The sequence below is a fragment of the Xiphophorus maculatus genome, chromosome 22 (assembly GCF_002775205.1).
Source record: "Xiphophorus maculatus strain JP 163 A chromosome 22, X_maculatus-5.0-male, whole genome shotgun sequence".
NCBI lineage: Eukaryota > Metazoa > Chordata > Actinopteri > Cyprinodontiformes > Poeciliidae > Xiphophorus > Xiphophorus maculatus.
The window spans coordinates 11845356-11859803 of record NC_036464.1 but is presented as its reverse complement, the minus strand read 5'-3'; the positions used below and the strand labels follow the sequence as shown (position 1 = coordinate 11859803).

Sequence of the window (14448 nt, the reverse complement as noted above, 5' to 3'; positions counted from 1 at the left end):
ACCATGCAGCTGCCCTAGCCATCATGATAAGCATTTTGGGCCCTCATATTGATCTTCATGTCACCTGAGGGCAAAGCGGGTACCTGTGTATCCAGGCCGGCAGATGCACTTGAAGCCTCCGGGTGTGTTGATACAGATGCCCTCATGTAGGCAAGGTGAGACTTCACACTCGTTCACATCCAGGTCACACAACACTCCAAAATAACCAGAAGGGCAAACGCAGTGGAACCTGAGGAGGAAGTGATAACACTAAATGATAGGAATAAGGTAGAATCCACCAGAGACCAGAAGCCTCAAAAGTTATATAAAGCCGTTATAGGATTGCATGTACAGTGCCATGCAAAAGGCACTGTAAATGTTTAGTGGGTGTACATGGACTGTACGTACATTTTGCATGTACACCCACTGAACTTTTTTATATTTAAAAATTACAACCATGAACAATCATGGGATAAACTAAAACAAAGTTTTAAATAATTGTAAAGTTTAAGGAAAATTATGTAAATAACGCAACAGGCACTAATATACTCTGCAAATCTGGCCTTTATCAAATACTGGGTTTTTACTTGAATGGGTCTTAAATGGCCCTGTCAAAATTCAGATCAGTGTCAAAATCTGAAAACTAATGTTTTAGATGCGAAAAGCTCTAAGAGATCAAAGAGCTCTATCTGCTAACAAATACTGTGGGCAGAATACAAAAGCTCAGGAAACTTTTCAGAAAAGAGTATTTTTCTACCCTATCACAATTAGGCGCTACTTCAAGCTATTCTGTCACAAAATATGATGGTAGCAAAACAAAATGTGCAAAATAGCATTTGTTTCCATTTAAAACACTCTAAAACAAATGATAATGCAACTTTCCTCTGTTGTCAAGCAAATCTGCAAAAACTGTAACAATGGGGTAGGAATGTTCCCTGTGTGTAGTTTAATTAAAATGATGTTGACATAGCTTATTCAATCAGATTCCTCTGTGAAACTACTTTCACATAAACACATATCTCCAAGGAGATAGTTATTGTGCATTTAGAGTAATAAGAAAGAACACAATTAGACACCTCAATGGTAAAATCTCAACAATATGTTTTTATTAAATGAAACCAGGAGCATCTCATCTAATTTTTGCAGTATCCTAAACTATATTTTCTTTTCCTCAGCGCTTCCCTTTAGAGACATTTTTAAGGCTGCACTTGTTCGATCACCCCTTCACAGCTTGCACTTTTGGTCCGTGTAGCCTTCCCATCCTGGCAGGTTCAAACTATCTTAAGGACGTGTATAAGACTGGGGTTTGCAGATAATGCTACAAAGAGTGACTCATCATCATGGCAGAAATTGACCTTCTTGGCTCAGGGAAGGGAAGATGGAGATGAGGGTGTGGATTACTCAGCTTTGAAACTCACCCAACATGAACTCCCTGGACTGTGCAACCAGGAGAGTGCTCTGAGCCAGGACGGGTCACATGGGAACAAAGTCATGACAGGGAGACGATTTGAAGACCAACCGTTTAGGACTCAAATTGGCCCTGGGACTTCTCTTCCCATCTGTCCGACTAAGTCTTGAAGCCTCAGGGCTCCCATTAAGCACAGCAGAGAAAAGAACCAGTGGAGTACAGACCAATCTAGATACATGATGTGTTCCTGCTGAATTCATTCTTTCTATAGAAGGGAAGCTTATGCGTGTCAAGGATGAACGCTGGCTTGTTATATAAAGCAAAAGGCTTTGAAGAGAAAAGCCACGGCCATAAATGTTTGCTTTGGAAAATGATTTAGTTTGTTTGCCTTTCAAAGCAAACTCATGAAATTAATATTGCCTGCTTCTTACTGAAGCACACAATGTTGTTTTTTTTTTAAAAACAACATCATGAAAAACAGCTGAGGTGCAAAGTCTAAGCAAAACGGAATAAACAGAAATAAACAAAAATGGAAATTTTATTCATACTAACTTATTTACAAGGTCCTGACAGATGCCTGCATTGCTGCAAGGGTTGGAGGCACATTCATTGATGTCTTCCTCACAGAGAAGGCCAGAAAATCCCGTCTGACAATCACACCTGGAAGAGAAAAAAAGCATTTGATATTGACATTTTGTCTCAGCCAAAAATAGGAAGTTTATGTTTCCTGCGCACCCAAGCAGTTGGCAAGAAAAATAAACAAGAGTAGGATTCATTGAGATTAATTACCTATCAAATTTAGTCTAATTGCCTTTAACACATCTAAAAACAAACATGAATACTAAGTGTTTAACTAAACCTGAAACCTGACTGTCTAGAAAGAAGACAAGAATAATGACGGAAGACTTATTTGGGACTTCAACAATTTGACCTTATTTCAGGATGAGAGCAAATATTAGCTCACTGTAATCTGTGAATGTGTTCAAAGGATTAAAATGACATTTTAATCCCTTAAACACATAATGAAGACCATTTCAGGTTCTTATTAAAACCCTCAACTCTTTCACGCCCCAGAGTTCCTGCACATTTTTCATTGAATAAAATCCATGCTTTTTTTAATGTAAATTTACAGAGTTCTTAGTCTACAAATTAAAATTTAACACATAACTCACAAAAGTTGTATATGAACTAAACTTATCAGGCTTCAACCCCTTGTAGACGTTTGTCATTTAATTTCCAATAATAAACTCTTCTGGACTTAATGTAGCCCACTTACGCCGATTGGTGTATATTACACACCTGGAAACAGCTAGCAGTCAGTCAGGCTCAGTTGTTCCTAATTTTTGCTACTTTGCATACTTAATACTTACATTTCTATGCATTTTACGTAAAATGTTTAAATGATCTCTATATAATTTAAGCATGTTTGACAGAAACAATATCAATAATATATCATTTATTACCGTAATTGTTAAGTCAGAGTTGATTTCTATATCACATTTAAAAGCAATAATAGTTGGCCTGAGAGCTGCACACAGTATAATATAACCAGCAGTGTAAACAGTTAAATAAAGCAGATAATAAAATAATAAATGAAAGAAAATAACTAACATTAAAATGAATATTGAAATTGATAATTAAATTGTTATAATTTTTTTTTTTACATATTTGTAAAAACTAAGTTTTACATATTTGATAAAAGTATGTTATGAAACAGGTAATCGATCTCCTCCACCTCTTCCCCACAGCCATTATTGCCATCTGAAGAAATGCACCACTCCCGACCAAAAACAACCAATCAGTACTGGGAGGAGGGCCTTAACGCTGTCATTCTGCGTCATGTACTCGCTGCTGAATGTGCTAATGGTGCAGAAACATCTAACTGTTACAGGGAATGCATTTATCCACCATCATCATGCTAACTAGTCTAGCATTTACAACAGAATCAGGGGAAAGCTGCAACAGTATCAGAGAGCAAGGGGGGGAGGAGGAATGAGCAGCAGCATACAAGATTGTGATTGACACGCACTAAGACCCTCCTCCTGGTTCTCATTTGTTCTTTCTAGTTATCACTGGGAGCACTGGGAGAAGGCAGAGGAACAACATTCTTTTACAGATTACCTGTCATATACAATACTGTCACAACATAGTGACAGTTTCAAAAAACATGTAAAGAAATATATTTTTATGAAAGTTACATATTGCAGCTTTGAGCAAACCTGAAGTAAAGTGTATACAACGTGCAAGTATCTTGAAATTCCTGAGGGAAAAAAAAGATTATTAATATTTCTTACGTGTAACCATTGACCTGGTCCACACATTTCCCATGGTTTTGGCATGGGTTTGAACCACACTCATTGGTGTCAATTTCACACAAACTTCCTTGGAAGCCTGAAAGATAGATGAGATGGTCATGGATCAGCAAACCTCACTTACATCCTGAAAACGTCAAGGCCGATGATGACAAAGGCTCCGGTGAATGCCATTTTAATGGAACTACTAGCCCCTGTAGCATATCTCATCTTCCAGCTCTCAGCCCTCAGTGTTTCCCCTTTGAGAGTGTATAAGTCTAATAATACTACAGTGCCACAGACAGATTGGTCTGAGGGTTAGTGGTTTGGGGTTTGGGGTGTGTGTGTGTCTGTGCATGGCCATGCTTTTGTGCCAGTAAGCATGTGTGTATGCGGGCGTGCGTGGGCGTATGTTTGTGAGGGAAAAAGCCAGTGAGTATAGGGACATCTTGTTAAGTTAGGGTAAGAGGGAGAGGCTAAGCCCAAGAGCTCTTTTGGCCTCGTTCATTAGAGGGTTGAGGGGTAGCACAGCTAAGCACATCAGCATGGATGTTTTGTACATTTTAAGGCAGTCTGGGAGTGTGTAATGTTCTGCCTGCGGGACATTTTCTATTTATCTTTGGTAGTTGGCTATTGGATTTATTTTCTGTATAACAAATCAACAAACTTGGTGTTATTGAATCCAAGATGAGACAAAACAAACCATCTTTGAAAGTGAACGAGCTCTTGGAACAGATTATGTTGAACAAGATTAGATTTATGACTTGTACAAAACTAAAAGGCATATTTTTTTCTTATCAAAATAGTATAAAAACAAGTGTTTGTTTTAATTATTCAATTATTCTGGTCATAAATAATTGCATAAATAAAGTCATACAGAAAATAACAAAATCTAAGATACAATTTTAACCTCTCAACACTTCCCTGTCTTGACATTGTTTAAACACCAGGAGGTTTGTTGTTTGTTGTGTTTATTAGGTGCCTGATGGTCTTGCAGATTTTTATTAAATTCCATCCAGTGCTTCAAAGTGTGTACATACTGTATATGATCCATGTGTTTGCCATATGTCCACCACTTGCCTTCCACAAACAGTAAAGTATTTAGGCTTTTGAATGTTAGTCATTCTTGCAGTCCTTTGGTGTGGAGAGTTTAAATAATATTTTTGTAATAATTTGACAGGAAATTTATCAGATTATTGAAAATCTTTTGAAAAATTAATTGAAGCTGAACCCGTGTTTAGAAATAAGTTCTAGTTTTCCAAAATACCTGGCACCCCTCACAAGGCCTATGCATGAGTAATTATTAATAGTCAAATGTCCTTATATCCTTTGTTAGTTTATTATATACAAGACATTATAATTTAGTTTTCTTTGTAATCCTAGGATGTCATTATGACATGACAGAAAGACCAACTGTTCTGAGATTCTCCTCAATGATGATAATGTGGATGATGATGTTTAAGACAAATGTGTGTTGATATTTATAAGAAAGGATTTCTAAAAGAACATAGTCACCATACCATTTGCCCCTTACAACACGGGGTGTCTTCTTGGGGTCACAACTCTCCATTACAAACCGTACAATTGGCAACCAACATTGTTTGAAGAAAAGAAGGATTATGTGAGAAAGCATATTATGTGAACAGTTATATATGGTGGTGGATCAGTGATGCGATGGCCTGAACATAAAGTTTATGCTCAAATGCTTTAATACCATTGCTAGTCAGTAACCTGTTGACATTAATACATTACAAGTGCCACTTCAGGAAAAGATTTAAATGGTAAATGACATTCAACAAGTTGGCAAGACTGAATGAGGAGACGTTCACATCTTGCTTTGCTCCAGCAAAAGAAATCCCACAAGCCACATTGGTAGTCCAGCAATAACAAATGCGAATCCAGCTCAGAGAAGACACTCAGATTTGATTTTTTTTTTTTAAGGTAAAGCTGATGTAACATTTTCCTCAGCTTTGACGAGTACAGAAGGAGCTGGATGGGACAATCAAGAACAAAACTTTTTTGCGGTCTCTGAGGAGATGGCCTTGGCAGCTTCAGCAGGAATTTGACTGACATGACTGTCAGTAGTAGTACTATGCTCAATGCAAAACAGTTGTACATAGCAGAAATACTTATGACAACTGAATTTTGACACTTAAAGTATAAGAACATACAAACAAGAATGCATGTATAAACAGAAACAAAATGGAATCTGTATAATTTTAAAACATTGGATTATATAATTTTCACAAAATTATTTGTTGATACCAACATGTTTTGTGTAAAGACACAAAACACTATGTTTGTATGAGTATTTTTCTCATTTTCTTGTGTTTTCAAAATGACACACCCAAAAAGAATGGTGCTCCAATTTTTATACATTAAAGCAAAAAATAAATAAATAAATAAATAAAGCAAGATAAAGGGAGTGACACTACTCAGTGCATTCAGGGACATATGAGACCACAAAGAGAACAGTGTGTTTGGCGAATTATGGGACAACACAGCTTTCCTAGCTGGTCTGTCAGTCAATGGCACAGCGGAGCACCTTGGGGACTATTTCGAATGTCAATGCAATGTAATGCATCTTCTACCACTAAGCAGTGACTGGAGGCTTCTGTTTGACAGAGTACAGAAAGGGATACCCAAGGCGCGAGCCCACAAAGCCATTCCATCATCTGGCAGGAGCTACAGTATGCGATCACTGCAGCTGCCAGTAACTGTCTCAGAGGAGAAGAAATTGTGCGTAATCCCCAGTGGATACTCAGCTAACTTTGATTGACATTTCAATTGGAAAATGACGAATGTCTTCTTTCTTTTTTTCTTTTTTTTGCAAGTGTAAGTTTGGTTTGGACTGGCACAGTTGAGACTTTTGTCTTCAGCCACGCAGATGTAACAGTTTCTAAAATGAGGCTTATTTAAAATTGTATCACCCACTGCTTCTGCAATATAGATTAGGATCTCTGTCTGTGGTTTCATCTGTGTGCTGTCACACATCAAATGTCAGATGTCACTGGTGGTTTAATCTGCGCAGGATTATCTGACCCAAATAAAAACGCAATATAACTGCAGGTTTTGAGTCACAATTCTGACCTTCCGAGTTTAAAATGTTGATTGAAATTTATTGTGCTTTGGATTTGAGAGCTTTTTTTAAATGTTTGTTTATTTCTTTGTTTATCACATTCAGCTAAGATTAAAATTCACACTGGCATCAAAACATTTACAAAAAGACAATAATTCTTTAATGTTCAGATCTTGCAAAAAAAAAAAGCTGAAATTGGTTTTCAAAGTGTTTATTTGGTTAGTTTGTAAGTTTTGTCTCATGAAGCACCAATCAGACTTTTGCAGCTAATTTCCAAGATCAAGAAAGCTTTATAATAATTGTAAAAATAGAATATGTCAGCATATGTTAATAAATACATAATACATAATAATAGTAGCTATTACTAGCTGCTATTAGTTCAGCAGATACTGCATATATGTTTTGAAGAACTTAGATTATGAATAAGTCTAAGACTTCCAAAATTCTAGAAACATTTTTGAATTTGGCTTTTGTCATTTACTTTTTAAAAGATAGAAGAAATAAGCTCTCCTGTATTTTATTCAGGCGTTCTGGTATCTACACTCTGCATTGTACTCTCAGAATCTGGACAAACTTAAGATGTTATTCAAGGAAAATATAACTTTTCATTGCCTAATATATTTTTGTGCTTGCTTGGACTTTATTTTATATCAAATTTATATAAAATTTGAATTTTTGAGTTTCTAAAAAGCTGGTCATTGGTTCATGCCTCAAGCTGAAACTTGTTCGGTTCCTGTGACTGACCAGTTTCTCACTAGTATTGTCTTTTTCTATTGACAATATTCTGATCTGATTTGAAATCATGTAAAATAATAATTTAAATTGCATAAATAAATGTTTAAACCAGAGCATAAACACTATAAATTATATTTGAATCTGATTTATGTCCATTTCTTAAAAAGAAAGTTCCATATATATATACACCACCAGGTTCTGTTTCTGCAGTTCAAAGAGTACAGAATTCAATCCTTCACGTGACCAAAAAGTGGGTTACTTGAATAAGTGGGTTGAGAATAGAAAAGTCTTGCACATAACCAGGATAGTGAAGCCTATTTACCACTCTCTTCAACACCTGGACCACCTCTTCAGCTCTGCAAATGAAGGCACAAAATGATTAAACACAGAGTTTATTTAAAATTTGTTTACCGTACAGCTGTAACCAACCTGGGACCTATTTTTAAGCATTATGTATAAATGACGCCACCAACCTCTTTCTCACTATGTTGTGCAAGTGCTTAACCACAGCTGATGTCAAGCCCACAGCGTACCTATGCAGTCTTTTTACCACAGTCTGTTTTTGTGTTTTCAAGAGGCATTATTAACTGTGACCACAGCAGTTTTACATGCAGCAAAGATCTAGTTGGCTTCAAACTGCCAAACCACTTATTTGACATCATTAAACACAAACCCTAGCTTCTGTTTTTCCTTCTATAGCTCTACACATACTATAAGAAAACATTCTAAGCCACCCGCAGAAAGCCACTTAAAGCTATAAACAGCAAACTAAAACACCTATATTAATCTAGTCAGGACTGCCTTCCTACCTGTTTTTCAAAGCACAATCAGTCCTTGAACCATAAACAAACATCACCAATAAATGGCCTATGACAAACGCAAAAATGGCTAGATTCACTTGTTATTTCCTCTGTGCTTCATGACCATGTTAACCATGTTAATAAATGTTTGGGATTGCAAGTCTTTTATTGTCAGAAAGACAAATCAAACTTTTATAAATAATTAAGATCAATAAAGCCGTATTTTCTTAAATGATTAAAATAAACCATGTAGGTTACTGGGTTTGAGCGATTACATAAGTCTTTGAGAATCAACAAAGTGCAAATTTTAATTTCAAACATTTTCCATTGATTTATTTTCTTCTTTTTCAGAATAAAATGACAGGATTTTCACAATAAATACTTTTGTAACCAGTTCATGAGGATCATTGCCATTGAGACAAGCTATGAAAATATTCCACAATATAGAAGAAAGTTTTGGGGCGTCATGAACAGTTCAGGCCCTCCTTTTCCCCAGAGCAGATAATTCCAGTTTCGTTTCTCATGCTACTGCTAGTTTGTTCTGCCTATACGTTACATAAATGTTACTGGAAAAATTGAAAACAGAAAGTCTGTGTTTTTGTGACAAAACTGTAAATATGCTCATGTTCTCATTGAATTTTGATTAATATATCACATATCTGACAGTTATGCTGTGCTGTTGTATATACTCCATAAATAGGTAGATTCTGTCATTAATATTCTGCTGATTTAAAGATATAAAAATCTTGCATTTCTTCAAAGAGTATGAAGCATTCTAGAATTAAAGATGGAAATGTTTCTTTCTGCATTTACCCATTTTTTTTAATAAACACAGTTGGCTTAATGATTTTCCGCCACTTCTTGTATGTATCAGTTGTCTACGCTGGGAACAGAGGTCTCAGAGTTAAGGAAAAGATTTGCCCTCAATAATCAAATATCATTGACCTTTTCTGACCCTTTCCCAAAAGGGAACACAATTTAATTCAAAAGCTAACATTTTCAACATAATAATGCTTATTTATTCTCTGCGTGCCTTCACTTTCAAAATATTAAACAAAACCATTGTCCTTAATTTACATGCACTGAATTGCAATCCTAAATGGCCATTCTTTGACCTTTGATTTTTTACTTTATCTTGAGAGTTTTAAGTACAGCTATGTTGACATTTAAAGTTACTTTGCTGGTTTCCTAAGGCACAATGCTAAAAATATTAATTATAGAGAACAAATATACACAAAAAAAGTAAAAAAAAAAAAAAAAAAACCTGTATGATCAACAGGATCCCTTCATCTAAGCCATGGCAATTTCTATAAATCCTAGTGTGGCGCAATTCTTCTCTAATACAGAAAGTAATACATAAAATATAATTTGCATTCAAACATCAGGCCAATCATTGCACTGGCTACTTGTTTGAAAAAGGAAGGTTTTAAAATATTCCCACTTGGTTTATAAAATACTGCATGGTCGTATCATATCTTGGCTGTTTCTTTTTTTTTTTGTTATTTGATTTTTTTCATTATTACTGAAATGGCTTTTGTGTTTTTACTTTATTTTCTACTCTTTCTTTATTTTCCTGGGACACAGAAAGAATTGTCTTGTATGATGCCATAAAGTAAACCTGCCTCTTCAGCTGTACTTCATCTGTTGGGGCAGCTGGTTTATCAATTGAAACAGGTCTGCTGTGCTTCACACAATCCAATTCCTTTACAAAAGGACAAAACAAATGTAATAAGAAAAGACTTTTCGACTCGTCTTAGGCAGTGCATTCTCTCGATTTATATTAGGTGTGTGTCAATTCTTTAACTGGCATAGCTCCACTGTGGCTCATTACTTAAATGTTTAGCAGGAGGCAGTCTTAAATACTGTGCTATTCAAACAGTAAATGGCTGTTCTAACTGGCTCGAATGGAACAACAGCTCTCAGTTCTAAGGGCTGGAACCCAGGCCAAGCTGAGCTGTGCCCAGCCCTGAAGTAAAAAAAAAAAAGAGACTTTTGGGTGGGTGAACGACATGAACCAGTTCTTTAGCAAGTTTGACCATCACCATCCCTCCCCCTTAGCCATCATCCTTCACCCCCTTCAATCCCACAACAGAATGTTTGGGGGAAAATAGTCAGGTCAAAGTTCAAAAGACACCAAGTTCGGAATACAAGCTTAATCTATGTACTCCAGATACATCAGCAGACAACCTGCCATCAGGACCCAAAGAAGACATAAATGTGGAACATAAAAGTTTGTGGTAATATGTTTACTTTTTACAATATGTGTTTTGTCAGAACCTTATAATTGGGACGCTGTCCAGCGATTGGGAGGACTTCTTTATGATTGGGCCAAGAATTCCTTGTGATTCGGATGTGCTGACTTAGGCTGCACATTCAAGATTTAGTTGAATCTTTGATGTTCAACTAAACTCCAGACTGCAGAGACTTATTCCTGAAGTGTGTCCACATCAGCATACTGAAGACACTAAAAGACTAAACAACAGGGCACTGAATGCTGCTTGTCCAGGAAACTGAACAGGCTAGGACCACTCCTGATGTGGATTTTGTCAAAGTACCAGTGAAAACATTGAAAATATTACTCAGCAATCATAAGAAGAGTTTGATTTCTCTCACACAAAAACACTTTTTCTGTTGATTATTGAAAAAAATAGAAAATATTTAGACATGGCACTTTTTAACCCTTTTACTGGCATGAGGACACATGTTGAGGTGAGAGTTAAGGGGAATAAACAAAATTTCAGAAAAAAAACAGATAACTTCAATTTAATATTTGGATTTTTACTTTTTTTTTGCACAATCTTTTGAAAGGTGTGTGTCTCATTCCACATTGAGTGGAATTTGTAGGTGTTACAACTTTTTAGGTTGTTTTTGTGGATGTTATTTGTATGTAACATTTGTAACCGTTTTGTTTTATGCTGCTGCCTATTATTGCCAGGTCTTCTTTAAAACATCTCATTTCAAGGAAGACCTGGCAATGACAGGCGGAAGGGTCATCTCATTGGTGACTAACTGGATTCCTGCTTACTCTGTTTTGATGTCACCTGATCTGTCATCAACAAACATTAGTCGGTAGACTACAGATCTCTATCGTAGGCCAAATTAAAATTGTTACTAACATATACCGTATATATTGTTTTCTTAGCAAGAACACAGGAAACCAAATCTCTCATTTGAAAAAGAGAAATCTTTTGGTGGTTGAGCCTATCCCCTGTAAGGTTTCACATATCCAGTCTAAGTAGGCAACAGGAAGCCCATTCAATGTTCCAAGGTTAGGTTCAGTGTTATAACCTCTCTATACGTACATTGAATGTCAAGCCGCTGGTGACAATATGGTTCATTGTAAAAAGCTAAGTGTTGTTTGTTTCGTTTGTTGTTGTTTTGACCAGGAACCCTATGCACTACACACACTCCCCTAACTCCTTCATTTTCAGGATTCTCTTCTATGTGGTTTGCCACTCCCCGCTGGGTCTCCTCATTAGGAGGAAAATGGAACAGCTGTGCCGGTCAGAAAAGATGACTTTAGTCTCCTGGTCACAGTCTCAGCACAGTCATTGTTCGCAAGAACAAAATCTTCCTATACAATCTCTCCATGATCAAAGGATGACTGTTGCACCTATATTTTCTTTTTATTTCATTCAGCAAACTTTGGTTTTTGCCCTCCAGGTTCACATAGTGTACCTTTGTAGACATAACTCATTCCCATTGTGACTGTGTTGTGCAAAAATCCTTTAATGTTAGGCCCACTAGAAACCTCCAAATGATTGCCTTTGAGAACCTGTAGAACTGATGAACACTAAATTGCCACATCAACAAAAAGTGAAAGTTTCACACGACATTTGTTGCCGTGCGCTTGCGCAGTGAAAAGGAAAGAGGAGATAAGCATTAGCCTCCATTATCTTTTTCTCTCAAGTTAGGGAACTGCCTTGCTAAGCAATGCGGTGCATTAGCATTAGCCTTTTACCTAAAATAAGCTATTAGCTATTTTTCTTACTTATTAGCCATGTTTAGTATACTGAATGGAGTAAGTCAATTACAAACATGCTAGTGATGCCCCACATGCTACTGACAGCATTCACGCTAACATTAGCATTTTGGCTAATTTTAGCTTATGCATTGCATTAATTTTAACATACTGAATGGTGCAAGTCCATGTTAGTCAACATTCTTGTGATTCTCCACATGCTACTTTGTAATTTATTAGCTAAGGTTAGCATTGATGCTAATTTTTAGCATCAGAACGCTGGGTCCAAACCGACGGGCATACTTTTGCAGGGCCCGGTTAAATTTCTTCAGAAATTTTCTAGTTTAGAAAATACAGTTTCCTTTCTTGCTGATAGATACATACAAGAGCTTTGATCCACTCATCTGATTGTTTGAAAACAACCTATGATAAATGAAGTAGAAAGATGGTTCAGTCAATCACATGAGATAAGTTTATATGTAGTATATTTTTTCTCTACATATAGGTTGATGGTAGTTTTGAGCACCAACCTATATTAATTCTAATACAGTTTATCTATAATAAAAATCTAGTTTAATTTCTGAAGGCAACAGGATTCCACCAATCTATCATTACATTAGCCTATTTCATATGTTCACTACTCTAGCTAGCTACCATTACTGTCTGAATAGCCAGCTCAACATTTGTCTAAATGCATATTGATAATTGGGTTTGCTTATAAATCAAACATTGGAATTATAAATGTTTGCCAGCTATAAAGCATTTGTGTGTGTCACACAGGTGTCATAGCTGCAAAGTATACCACTAATAAGGTCTGTGGATGAAAAGATACTTAGGCTATTTCTTCACACAAATACTCATACACAGGCATATAAAATAGATACTGATTTAGTTCTCTTGCTGCTGTTTCTTTTCTGATTTTTGAAATATTTTAAGCGGCTTGATCCCAGCTTCCTCCTGCCACTTGTCAATCTGCCACCTAGTAAAACTGGAAAGGTTCTACACAATTTCAGTCCTTGTGTTAAATCCCACAAGTATATGGTAAATGGACAGAAATTCAATTTCATTGTAGTGAAAAAATAATATGCATTGGTTTCTGTTGCCACCGTTGGCCTGCAGTTCAAAGATTAATATATTAAAACTAGAGGAGCAACTGCACTTCCATAGAATCAAATTTAAATTGCAGTTAACTGATGTACGCCATATATTATCATCAATATCAGCAAATATTTTCATGTTATACTGAAGTAATTCTCACGAATTTAAATTGTGCAAACCAACCAATATATACTGATGTCAAGCTAGCCTCATATTTCCTGTATGAAATTTCCATGCTATCCTTGTTCTTGTTTTTTCTCATAGCTCACATTTACCTCATAGTCCAGAGACATATATATGTAAAATCAATCAGAAATGCTAAATTGACCACTAATATGACCTTGAGTGTATGTGGTGTTCTGGCTCTGCAAAAGCACTGTGATAAACTGGGGTCATATTAAAAGTGTATTTTTCCTCTTGTCCAAAGACAGCAAGGTTGAGCTTTAAGCCTCCATGGCCCTAAAGAAGATGAAGCAGGTACGGATGAATGAATTTTGAAACAGCTCTGTAGTTCACACACCTGCAGGCTATCTTTGACCCCCAACTACAGTAACATTGCTTTTGAACTTGGTTAACAGTAAAGGTCCATAATAAGTGTAATAAGTGTCCATTAAAAACAAATCTTTTTACATTTCAGTGTTATTTAGTGCATATTCACCAGAAGCTATACAAAACAATAAATGAACCAAATAAAAGTCAAATAACCTTGAAAACATTCATGTCCGATGGTCATCTACAGAAAGTGACATACGATTTGCCTTCAGGATTAAAGTTGGAGACATATGCAGATTTTTCAAAAATCTAATTAGACATACTGTGAAGCCAACACAATTTTCTTGACTTATAACCTATGTTCAATGGTAAATAACAACTCCAGTCACAAGTTGTATAATAGCTCTGTGACTGTTATGTAGGTTGGATTTATGGTGAATAATAAGGAAGAGTAGTGAGTCACAGTCGCTTGTGTGAAGAGAAAACGACCAAGCCCACGCAAAGCTCTTGTTGTAATGTATGCAGCCAGTTCCCAATTTCCTATTCCTCTCTAAGGAAGCTTTCTGAAACTAACCCAGCTGCTCTATTTATATCTGGCAACATCT

General features: G+C 36.2%; 1 protein-coding gene across 1 annotated transcript in view; it reads right to left on the bottom strand.

The window, feature by feature from the left end:
- Positions 1-14448, bottom strand: part of eys (eyes shut homolog (Drosophila)) — a 178783-nt gene that overhangs the window by 91965 nt on the left and 72370 nt on the right. Inside the window, exons 26-28 of the mRNA XM_023327993.1 lie at positions 3682-3778; positions 1940-2047; positions 84-229 (exon numbers count right to left, since the gene is read on the bottom strand). Of these exons, the coding sequence (XP_023183761.1) occupies positions 84-229; positions 1940-2047; positions 3682-3778 (351 nt within the window). The remainder of the gene's footprint in view (positions 1-83; positions 230-1939; positions 2048-3681; positions 3779-14448) is intronic.